An 11,356-nucleotide genomic window follows, 5' to 3' on the forward strand; every position below is an offset into this window, starting at 1 on the left:
CGTAAGTGTTGTTTTTGCAGTTGCAACTCTATTCGAGACACACGCTTCGGGGAGGTTGTGGCATGCAGGTTCGGCGGAAGCGGTGGGTCTTCGCGCGCCTCGACGTGGTGTGGCAGGTATCTGGTCTCGCTCGTGTTGTTGCCGTCGTTTTTGCAGGCGGGAGGCATATGCTAGATATATGTATGTGTGCCATGCAGAGCAAACGCGGGGGTATGCGGAGCTCAAGCGCAGAAGAAGACAAGGAAGGAAGGAAGGCAGACAGGCAGGCAGGCAGGTCTCTATGGAAGTTGTATGGTTGATGGAATGTTTGTTGTTGTGGCTTGGACGTGTTGGTGCAGTCTGTTGTGTATTGTTTGCGTGGCGTGGCTGGGTTTGTGCGTGTTCGAGTTGGTGTTGATGTTGGTGTGGGTACTGGTTGGGAGATGTTGAGGTCGCGGTGTGATGGAGGTGTGCGCGTGTGCACGTGTGACAGTTGGGAGTTGCCGTCTGCAGTTGTTGCGTGTGGCGTTCGCTTGGTGTATACGCTGCGGTGATGGAGGGTGTTGTTTGTGGCGTGTTGTTTGTGACGGCGTGGTGTTTGACGGCTGGCTCAGGCGTGTTGGTTTGTTGTTGGTGTTGTTTTACGCGTATGTATCGTGGAGATGATGGTGCGTGTGTTTTCTTGAGAGAGTGGTTGGTGATGGTGTGTTTGCTGGTGAATTGGAGTTGAAGAAGATTAGTCTTGCTGACTAGCGAAATGGTGCCAGTTTTCGTTGATGTGTGCGTTGGTTTTGTGTTGCGTCCGGCGTTTCGTGTAGTTAGGACAGGGACGGGCTGTTCAAGCGATGCAGGTGCGTACATGTCACTCTTTCTTGATTAACTATCTGGTGTTTATCAACACCACTCTAATAAAGAAATAAACACCGTACACGAAGTTGGAGGTCAAGGTCCTGTCGTGTACGGTAGCAAAGTACTCAGCTTGGACTTACAGCGGTTGTGCGTTACAAGGTTAGAGCCACCAACCTGCACGTCTTACAGCGTAAATACGGCACCAGGAGATCCAAGAACTCGTCGAAAATCAAGGACCCGACCGCTCTCTATGATCTTTTAAATCCTCACTTCGATACAGCATCTTCACCGTGACCGATTCTATCAGCCTTCTGATGCACGAGGATCAGTGACACTTCAACACTCGAGCCTCCATCCCAACGACGAGTAATTTGGTCATCTGCAGCTATTGGATGTTCAGGTTGAAGCCACCGTGACTAGATTCGAGCAGCGCAACCAAATGTGCACAATTGCATCCAACTTGGTGTTGCCTCCTGTGAGTGAAATACTGAGATGATTCTCGAGCATTGGTCAATCGACGCGGGTCGGCACAAGATAAATTTCGTGTTGAGGAGCTGCAACCGCATGAGCTTTGATTTCAACAATCCTGGAGTATACGACAGCAAAACCAGAAGCAAGAAATGCAAGTGCAGGAAAAAACGTAAGACGTTTGCACTGCTCGATTCTAGCCAAGGTGACTTCATCTTGACCAGCCAATAATACGGCGAATTGCGTCGTTGTGAGGGTATGAAGGCGTCAAGGCGATCGCTTTGACCTCTGTCGCTGCACTATCACCTCAAGCCAGAGTGGGTTCTAAAGTTGTAAATCCAATTCAATCATTGTATCGCCCCTTTTTCTGATTGAGACACTCACTTTAGTGACTTCAAACCTGTCACTCTGCATGGCAACCGCGGACCGCACATTCCGTCGGTAAGCCCGTTCCGTCGGTGCACATAGCTTCAATGTCGTCCCCGGCGAGCGGCCACGACACGGACACGCCCGGGTCGTCCCTCACCGGGAAGCGCAAGTTTTTTCACACGACGGAGGCACAGCGCGAGTGTCTGCTCGAGTGGCTGGAGCTGCCCGGGAACTTCGACCTGCTCACGAAACCCAAATCGGGCGACGCCGTGGGGGGCTCCAGCACGTCGTCACCCCCGCCCAAGAGGCCCAAGAAGGCCGACGGCTACCGGTCACTGGCCCAATACATGAACCGCGTGGCGCTTACCCAGTGGACGGAAAAGACGGCGCGCAGCCGCTTCGAGAGCTTCTTGGGCGTCTACCGGAAGCTCAAGCGCCAGGGCGAGCTGTCGACCATCTACCATCGAGTGGACGCGCTCTTTGGTCCTGACGGGGATACCGGTAGAGAAGAACGGTTCCGGTCCGGGAGTCTGGGGCAAAAGTCCGAGGGCAGTAGGTCCCCTCTACCTAAGGAGCACCAAGTGTTTCATGAACTGTCGGTGGCGACCCCCGACGCCACGAGGAATTTATTGAGTGACGAGCAGGAGGCCACGTCCCCTCCGCGGCGGAGAGCGCGGCCCAATCGGTCGTTTGAGACGGTGGACGCGGCGGTGGAGACGTCCAGTCCGCTGCCAGGGAGTGATCAGGCGCTGCGTGTCGAGAGCCAACGCCTCGCTGTAAGGCAGCAGGAGCTCGAGCTCAAGCAGACGGAACTGCGCGCGCGGCAGGAGGAGAACAGACAGAAACTACGCGCAGAGGTGCTGACCAAGTTGGTGGAAGCTGGCAAGTCGCCGGCAGAAGTCCGCGAATACCTCGCCATCATCGACCCCGTGGATAACCCGCCACGCCGCTGAAACTACACAAAACTGTTCACGTAACGTTAGCGTAAAAGTCTCTTACCGAATCAACGCGGGTCGATCGAATGAATCCACGAAATCAAGCTAAAGTATCCAACCTACAACACGATAACCACGAAAGCCCCGCGACTTCGCTCGATCCGTCATCAAATGAACCAGCACTATAACTAGAATCTGGTCCAGCATTGCGAGCTGCGGCCGGATGTCCAGCACATAAAATAGTGTAGGGTCTCATATATCGCATCTCATCCCTTGGCTACACCTTCCGCCAGTCCCGATTCCGCCGCCGCCATGGCCAGTGCCTTGCACTTGTTGACACGTGACGAGCGATTCCAGTGCGACCGTCGCAGCGAGGAGCTCCTGGGCGAGACGTTAGCAGCGTTTGCAGGTTTCGACAGCGCCCGCTTGGCCCCGAACGAGTGGAAGTTCCTGGCTCGACGGGACCAGATGACGGTGCATCGCGCCGTGTCGTCCACGCGCCTGGGCGTCGACAGTCACAAGCGCCGCGTGATCGCCAACGGGTTCTTGGACGCCAGTCTGGCCGATGTCCTAGGGGGGCTGTACGTCGAGGATGACCGGGAGCTCTTGACCACTCAGGCGCTACTGAACCCAAGTGGGAGCACGGCGGTGGACGCTGCGGTGCTGATGATCGCAGAGAGGAGACAACCCCGCGCGGCTCCGTTCCGGTTTGCAGGGGTGAAATGGTACTCGTGGAAGAAAAATGTCGATGTCCTAAGTCCCAATTTGAGTCTCGGGGAAGGTCAGGAGTGCGATTTATTGACGTACGAGCGCATGGGGGTGGCGCTTGCAGAAGACGGCGACAAACAGGGGACGCAGGAATTGGCGTACCATGTTTTACTGTCGTTGAATAAGCCCGAGTGGCCGCTGCACGTGGGTCGAGGACCAGGACTGAGGAGAGCTGATCTGGCCTTGTGCTTTTTGTTCAGGAAAGTGTGTGACGATCTCGTCGAGTGCTTTACGCTCGTGGACTACGACTGTCGGACGTCTGCTTCGTCGAGACGAGCAGCGGATACGGAAATGGCGGACAGAGTGCTCATGGTCACGCGGCTGCCGGACTGTGCACGCGCCAAGATTCTGTCGGGGTTTGCGCGCAAGGCCAAAGGGCGGCCGGTGCTGACGAGCAAGTCGTGTCTGCGTTGTGGGTCGAGGAAGAAAGTGCTGGATCCATTGAGAGTGTGTTGCATTTGCAAGAAGTCGGTGTGCCAGAAGTGCTATGAGAAGAAGGCCGTCTTCTCTTTGAATTCACGGACACATGAGCCGGAGACGGACGCGTTCTGCAACAAGTGTCTGGCTCGGATACGTATCCTCACAGCAAAGAAAAAGGTACAGCACAATACGTCGGCCTCTGTATGCAGCAGCTCCACTGGAGGAAGCTCAAAGGACAGGGATCGAGAGAGCCACTCAGGAGGCTCTAGCGGGAGCGGCGGCAAGAGCAGCAGCAAGAGCAGCTTTAAGTTCTGGAAGAAAAGCAGAAAGGAATTCAGTCCAAGAGCTGAGCGAGAGAGGCGGAGACACAGCTCACCAGCACCAATTACCAGTAGAGGAGAACCCCACACACCGAACTATGAAGGATTGTTTCAGAACTACGACGTCTTCGGTAGAGCAAGTGACAATCCGAGGAGGCCACAGTTCAACCAAGAAGAATCGGAGCTTGGAGACGAACAGGAACCGGAAAAGGAGCAGGAAAATGTTGAGCCACAGCGCGAAAAGCGATGGAGGCAGACAACGTTCCTTGCTAACCCGGAGGCTGCAGCAGCTGAAGCCGCCGCAACGAATCGACTGTCGATGGTGAGGCAAAGAATAGGCCCAGCTCCGAACAGCGAAGCAGAAGGAAACACGATAGCTGAGGTCTATCCTGTGGCGAAGACTGTCCTGGAAACAGAGGACATTTATGCCGAGGATTCCGACGACTCGCCACACAGTGAAGCTGAAAAGGCCCACCTTTTGTATCTTGAGCGGCGACAGCGGCTAGATGAACTGGAGGATCGGCCGGATTCTCGTCGTCGCGAGGTCCTTACAACGCCACTGCCCGTACAGAAAGCGAAGAAGGAGCTCTGTGTGCGTGGCACATTTCCAGCCAGCAATGCGGACCAAATGAAGTCTTATCGCAATGTCGGAGGCACTGTCACCGATGGCCGACAGCTTCTTTCCAGAGCAGCACCACCTGAACACGCGGAAAGGAAACCTGCAGTACCTGAGGCTCGTAACACCAAGTCTACCAGAGCAGCCAGGAGAAATCGTCAGCGTGACAATGAGGACACGTTTCGAATGGATCTCTACGGACGCTTCTAGGTGAAGAGGACAACAACATCAACGGAAGTATTCGTGTGTAATAAAATGTTGAGTTTACCTTTACATGTTGCGAGGAACTGGATGGGCGAACTCGCGAATATACTCGAGCTGCGTGGCGGGGTCCAGAACGTTGTACATTTCTGCCTCGGCAGCGTAGTGAGTGAGGTGCTTGGCGAACCGAAGCCGCATTGAAGGATGCGGCAGCTCATTAGCGTAGTGATGCAGGAAGTGCACGATAGCTGTCTGGCTAGCCGTAAGCTTTGAAGATGAGCCACAGCTACTAATCCTGTCGGTCACACTGCCACGTTCACTGCTGGTTTCGCCAGAATTGCCACCACCACCAGCTGATACTGACTCATTATCAACGATAAATTCATCTTCACCTCGTTTTCGCTTCGCAGTCGGCCGTCTCGTATCATTCCTTGAGCCGAAGACATTGTCTCGACCGATAGCAACGACCCTTCTTCCTCCGATTCCGCCACCGTGCTAGCAACCACCATGGCTGCATCAACACCAGTAGCAACTCGCTCGTTCCTCCGATCAAAGTCTTCGTTCACATCCGTCACAGCAGCGTCTCTTCTTGGCTCCTGTGCACTTGCCCGAGCGTTCACCGACCGATTCCCGTCGCTTGTGACCGAGAAATCCCCTTGAACCGACTGCTGCTCGGACATCCCCCCATTGTACACAAGTCGCTCTGGATGTGCCGTCTTCAAGTGACGCAGAGCAGCACTCGTGGTACCTCCTTTGAACGAGAAAACAGCGTCGCAGTATTTGCACCCTCGGCGCTCGTAACTTTTGCCAAAGGCGTCGTCTAGCAGTCGATGGAACTTGGTGTGGCGATAAGCCAGACTGCTCTTCTTGGCGCCTCGGTCCTCCCCATTGACAACAGTTGCCACTTGTCTAGTGGAATTAGCTAGCAGCATGTTATTCGCGTCCACTGGCATTCCAGACATGGCTACATTTGGGGAATTGTTATTGTTTCCGATGCTGCAATTGACGCTGGGGGATGAAGACGTGGGCATCATCATGGGCGACCCATTAGTGCTGTATAGAGCGACGCTAGGTGAGGCGTCCACGAGCTGCTGCAGGTTGCCGGCGCTGGCGGACGACGGCAACTTGCGCATGCCTAAATCTTCAGTTTTGATTAATCATCGTCGAGCCAGTGGTCGTAGTTAAAATAACTTGATATTTGTATTCTTACAAAAACCAAGTAGGCCGACATGGCAATCATTGCGGCACGTTAGGTTTGAACAACGTATAGGGTGATGTTGAAGTGAGATGGCTACAGTTGCAGAGCTTGTAGCTTCTGGAACTGCTTGGCGTGGAGTGCTGCTTGTACGGACAGATCGGAGACGCCCGATTCAATGTCTCCGGGTAGAGCGGCGACGCGCGTGACTGGAGCCAGCGAGTTGCGGCCGACCATCGAGGTAGAGCTGGTACCAGTGCAGTCAGTGACAGCAACAGTGTGCGCAGTCGCCATGAGGCCGCAGAAACGCTGCAGGTGCGTGAATCGACCTTGCAGACAGCGCCATGCGTCTCGGAAGGAACTTTTGCTGGTATGCGAGTCCAATGCGAGCTTCAGAGACGACTCACGGGCGTACGCGCCACATAGATCCTGGAAATCCTGCTCGATCCAATCAATCTCTTGCCTCGTCCAGCCTGCGAAACGAAGTCGCTCCATTTGAGGCCGCAGGATCGCTGCGAACTGTCGTCCGCGCAACTTTACGAGTTCATGCGGCAACACAGCAGGAAGATCGGAGAGCGTCGCGCCAATGCCGTCGATGTCAATCGTAATTGAAGTTAGTCCTGAGACCAAATTGACCACCCCAGTTGCAATCTCCTTCACCGTCGTCTTGACCACTGACTGGCTGGCCTCGTTGTCGTTTTCAGCCGACTTCAGCGTCTCAGCGATAAACGTGCCGAGATCTTCTAGTGCGCTAAACACATCGTTCGTGTTGACCGAGTACTTGCCATCCCTGGACGTCGCTGAGTTGTCGTTTCCGGATCGAGCAGCAGCGGCTGCTACAGCGGGGTCGTCAATTTCCAGCGGCCCTGATACATTAAACCAGCTCATTAAGAACGAGCGCAGCTTCACCACAGCTTCGCGAGGCGCCGATGTCTCCGTAGTAAATCCTGAAATCTCGTCCAGGAGCGGTGTAGCTTCCTGGCCAATTCGTGCTGCCAGCATCATGCGAATCCACCACGAATCGGGTGGAGTGCAACCTGCCACTTCCTTCTGAAGATGTTCTCGAATACTGACGCCATACCGCCGGAACCACATTGCAGTATTGGCTCTTGACCTCCATCGATTGTCGCTAATGCTTGGTACGCTGGTTTTCATCGCAGTGAGGAGCACGTGCTGTCGACTTAGATACGATACCAGTGCCGTAACCTTGGAGTAAAGCTCATCGCCACCCAGCAATCTGGTAAACACCTTCTGCATGAGTGCGTCCAACTGACGGGCAGCGCAGCATACATGCAAGAAACCTGATTTGGCGACGCTCATAAAACGACTTGCCACTGCATTGCGAAGCGAGAGTCGCGGGTCCTCTGACTCCAGAGCGACGATAGCGTCGCTGTCGGAAACAACCGCAAGCATTGTGTCTTGCCATTGTGCAATGATAGCATTCAGCGCCAGCTCTGCAATCTCAAACACACCCGTAGATCCTGCAGGATCCGATCGACGGCGCTTGTTCAGAGGAATAGACAGCACGTGGATGCCAGTCACCTCCCCGTCCACAAACGCGCGGACTTGCAGGTGCAGACAGTATTCCACCTGCGCGTCGAAGAACGACGCTGGGGCTATGGGAGCGACCTTCAAGCCAATCGAAAAGACCCCCACTCTCTTGACAACAGCAGCGATCCGCTGGAAGTTGATCGCGCACAAGAATCTCGCATACTTAACCATGTCAACAGGCAGCACGTCTCCATCAAAGAACGGGCCCGCTGGGGCTGGCCGACTGCTCACGTGCAGCATCCTCGCCGAGTTGGTCAACGACCCGCTCGTGCTCAGATACTCGACAAACTGCAAGAACTGCGTAGGATTCCTGACCAGAACGCGGTACCTCGCCCGCGCCGCGTCCATAATGGCTCCGCTCCTCACTTCAGAAAGGTCCATCATGTCGTCAAAGTCCGCCACAGCCTGCAGCTGATACGTCTGTCCCGCCAGAGTCGGGTCCGCCGCATAGGGCAGCATAACGCCAATGACCACCGAGACAATGTCCCTGTCCACCAGCCAGTGCATCATTGTGGTCTCAGATGTTGGAGTTTCGACCACCGCTGAAGTTGCACCGCAATTCAAAGTGGAATTGACCCGCGCGGTCTTCCGTGGTCTTCCATTGTCCTGGCTGGTCTCGACATTGAGGTCCGTTGTGGCCCCTGCTGCAATAAAATAGGCACGTTTGCTGTCACTGCTGGACAGCGCACAGTACTCGGCCCAGCGCGTGGGGTGCTGGCCCACGTGGTGGATTTGGATCGAGTCTCGACGGAACGGAGGCTTGAATACGGCAACTTTCTCGGTGGCGCGGCGTACGGCCCCTGGCTTGCTCTCGCGTCCGAACAGCTCGCAGAAGAGACACGCAGCCGTTACCACTTGCTGTGTGTCTGGGTCGCGCTCCTTGACGCGCAGCCCCAGCTCCACGCCGTACTTGGCCCTGAAGGGAGCATGCCGCTTGGACACCATATTCTACCGCTGTGCCAGAAACTGACTCCGTATTTGTGGCTATTGTGGAACGTGGTGTGGTGTACATAACCATTTAATTCAAGACATCACATATTGCTGCCATGGAGGAGGAGGTGGAGCACTCGACGCTGGCTGCATACGCTCGTGAGCTGCAGAGCTGCTTGCAGTGGGACCCAAGCAGCGACGCGGAAGGCCAGGACAAGCAGGTGTTCGTGGAGGCACTCACGGAGATTGCAGCGCTGCCTTTAGACAGCATCAGCATGGAAATCCGTCGTCTTCTGGTCTCCAGCCAAACTACCCAGGAAAGTAACTCGCAAGAGCAAGAGACGCAGCATCGCCACCTTTGCAATATCATTGCGGCGTTGAGTGCGCGTGACGTGCTGCTGAAGTGCAAAGCGGCAAACGCGGTTGGTTCGCTGTGCATTTCTCGCGTGGCCGGGCAGCAGTTGCTGGATTTGTATGGAGAGGAGATCCGCAGCAGTGTGGCCAGGATGGCCACGTGCAAGAACCAGTGGGCGCAGGGCGACGCCTTCTTCGTGCTGGGCTGGATGGTGGTCATCGCAGACGAGGACATGCTGGCGTCCATTGCGACGCTGTTGCCGACGGTGGTCAAGTGTCTGCACCGGAATCTCCACTTGTCAGTGTCGACTGAGACGGAGGCGAGGGGCTCGTCGAGGTCCAAAGCGGCGTTGGCGTCGTCAGAGCAGGCCTCGAACTTTAGGGTGTACGCGTTGGTGCTGCTGCTGAATTTTAGTCAGCGGCATGTGGACGTGTTGGTGGATCAGCTGGAAAAGATGCTGCCGATGCTGAGAGACCTGGTGGTGAAGCTGCTGGACCCGGTGCCATATCAAATTGAGCCTACCGCCACAAGTACGACCGAGGCGTTCTTCGATGTGTCCGAGTATGCAGAAGTGCTGCGGTTGGCAGTCACTCTACTGAGTGTACTTGTCGACCAGCTCGAAACTGCAGCGTCGCAACTCCTTGACCTCAAGGTGCTGCCGTTCTTGTTGAAACTCAAGCGAAAACTCGAGACTCCAGAAGTTGTCCAACTCGTGGGCGAATCCGGCGTCCAAGACATCGCAGAAACTCTAGAAACTCTCATCGAGATGCTACTCAACTGCAGATAGCACAAAGACAACTCCATTTCGTACTTAGCACAATTTCCCGCGTTATTATCAAATGCATTGACAAAATTGGTCGAAAATGGCGGAGCAGGCGGGCGCCATGGATTCCATGGTCGTGACGGCCGCAGACTTCAATGAGGACAAGTACAAGCTGCTGCAGCTGGAGCCCGAGATTGAGCAGGTCATCACGAGTGGCAGCAAGTGCGTCCCTCGTGCCTAGTGACCGAATGAAATTGCATTGATACATTGACACAAAATGCTGCAGGGTCTTCATCGTTGGTTCTCCGGACGCCCGAGCGGTTCTGTGCACGGAGGACAAGTCGTACTTTATCAAGAAGGAGGACACGTCGAACCTGCGGCTGCTCACGACGCACACGGACTGGAGTGGACCAGAGCAGACGACGGGCAAGAGGACAATCCTCGTGTCGGGAGCTGCTCGCTTCCACTACTTGGTAGGTTGTTGCTATTGAGCACTGGAGGAGGTATGAGAGGTTCTGCTGACTTGCATTGGAGTGTAGCTGGAGCATAAGGTCCCGGATTCCACGCAGCTGAGAGCGTTGCTGCTGGAAGCTCCGTATGAGAAGCCTCGAGGTGCAGCTTCGACTCAAGCGAAGCGTGCTAAGCTGCACAAATTGTACTCGACGAGCGACTTAATTGCAGCTCTGCAAGTGAGTGAGCACGAGCTGCTGGCTATGCTGAATGAAGTGCACGCTTTCCAGGAGGCGGGGGCCTGGCGCTTGTTGGGACCAGCGTACGAGGCTCGAGTGTTTACGGACATGCTTGATGCAATTGTCCAGCACGACTGGAAGGTGCTGTCGCAGCCTGGAGTTCCTGTGAAGCAGTTTTTGAACGAGCTGGATGAGCCTCTTGTTGCAATTCGCCAGTGCTGCAAGCTGCACGGGTCACTCACTTCGGTTGGCGGCGAGGATCATTGCACGCTGGACCCCGTGAAGGTTGCTACGTTCCGAGCGAAGTCTCTGTTCGACGAGCAGACAGCAGAAGCACAGTTCCAGGCTCAGCAGCAGCACGTAGCGTTTAACCCCGCGGATGCAGGATGGGAACTTGAACAGTTCATGGACAAGTGGAAACTCCGCGTGCCTGACAGTGTGACCGTCAACTTGGAAATGCTCAGCGGCCTTGTTCTCGTCAAGCCGCAGAAGGCAGGCAAGCCCACACGCATCGTGTACTTCGCCGAGAACGAGTTGTCCCCCGAACCGAAGAAGCGCTTCGAGCAGCTTTTCAAGATGCAGGAAAAGTGGACCATCAAGCAGCTCGAGCCGTACATCAAGTGCGTCCTGCAACTTGAGCCTTGTGATGAACACTCACTAACTCTTTGTCTCTGTGATTCATGCCGTAGATCGCTGGTTGTCCCGGGCACAACACAAGCGTCACTGCTGCTCAAGAACACGCGCTCATCGCGGCAAGGCAACTCGTCCGAGAAACTGTACAGCCGAAGGTGACTTGTTTGGTTCACGGACAGCGTACAATTCAGATGCAGAATTGACGAGTTGGTAAATGCAGCAGCTACTGCTCTGTAAGGTTGAGAATGTTCCCTATTGCTATGCTACGTGCTGGTATGTTAATCCTCTGGCGCTGGAAAGCAGCAACGAGCACAA

The 11,356-nt window shown here is 55.1% G+C and overlaps 6 protein-coding genes across 6 annotated transcripts; 4 read left to right on the forward strand and 2 right to left on the reverse strand.

The window, feature by feature from the left end:
• Positions 1 to 1,769: 1,769 nt before the first annotated feature.
• Positions 1,770 to 2,618, forward strand: KRP23_9180 (uncharacterized protein; the record flags this gene model as incomplete). Its single annotated transcript, XM_067894707.1, has 1 exon — positions 1,770 to 2,618. The coding sequence occupies one exon, from the start codon at positions 1,770 to 1,772 to the stop codon at positions 2,616 to 2,618; it is 849 nt and encodes a 282-aa protein (XP_067742357.1).
• Positions 2,619 to 2,912: 294 nt separating this feature from the next.
• KRP23_9181 (uncharacterized protein) lies at positions 2,913 to 4,934 on the forward strand (the record flags this gene model as incomplete). Its single annotated transcript, XM_067894708.1, has 1 exon — positions 2,913 to 4,934. The coding sequence occupies one exon, from the start codon at positions 2,913 to 2,915 to the stop codon at positions 4,932 to 4,934; it is 2,022 nt and encodes a 673-aa protein (XP_067742358.1).
• Positions 4,935 to 5,227: 293 nt separating this feature from the next.
• KRP23_9182 (uncharacterized protein) lies at positions 5,228 to 6,058 on the reverse strand (the record flags this gene model as incomplete). Its single annotated transcript, XM_067894709.1, has 1 exon — positions 5,228 to 6,058. The coding sequence occupies one exon, from the start codon at positions 6,056 to 6,058 to the stop codon at positions 5,228 to 5,230; it is 831 nt and encodes a 276-aa protein (XP_067742359.1).
• Positions 6,059 to 6,216: 158 nt separating this feature from the next.
• On the reverse strand, positions 6,217 to 8,616 carry KRP23_9183 (uncharacterized protein; the record flags this gene model as incomplete). The annotated part of the gene is made up of 1 exon (XM_067894710.1): positions 6,217 to 8,616. The coding sequence occupies one exon, from the start codon at positions 8,614 to 8,616 to the stop codon at positions 6,217 to 6,219; it is 2,400 nt and encodes a 799-aa protein (XP_067742360.1).
• A 101-nt stretch (positions 8,617 to 8,717) lies between these two features.
• Positions 8,718 to 9,743, forward strand: KRP23_9184 (uncharacterized protein; the record flags this gene model as incomplete). Its single annotated transcript, XM_067894711.1, has 1 exon — positions 8,718 to 9,743. One exon carries the CDS (start codon positions 8,718 to 8,720, stop codon positions 9,741 to 9,743), a length of 1,026 nt encoding a protein of 341 aa, XP_067742361.1.
• A 76-nt stretch (positions 9,744 to 9,819) lies between these two features.
• Positions 9,820 to 11,200, forward strand: KRP23_9185 (Sister chromatid cohesion protein DCC1; the record flags this gene model as incomplete). The annotated part of the gene is made up of 4 exons (XM_067894712.1): positions 9,820 to 9,941; positions 10,006 to 10,192; positions 10,259 to 11,028; positions 11,098 to 11,200. The coding sequence occupies 4 exons, from the start codon at positions 9,820 to 9,822 to the stop codon at positions 11,198 to 11,200; spliced, it is 1,182 nt and encodes a 393-aa protein (XP_067742362.1).
• Positions 11,201 to 11,356: the final 156 nt, after the last annotated feature.

Source organism: Phytophthora ramorum, assembly GCF_020800215.1.
Source record: "Phytophthora ramorum isolate Pr-102 chromosome Unknown Phyram_PR-102_s0008, whole genome shotgun sequence".
In the NCBI taxonomy this organism is placed as follows: Eukaryota; Oomycota; class Peronosporomycetes; order Peronosporales; family Peronosporaceae; genus Phytophthora; species Phytophthora ramorum.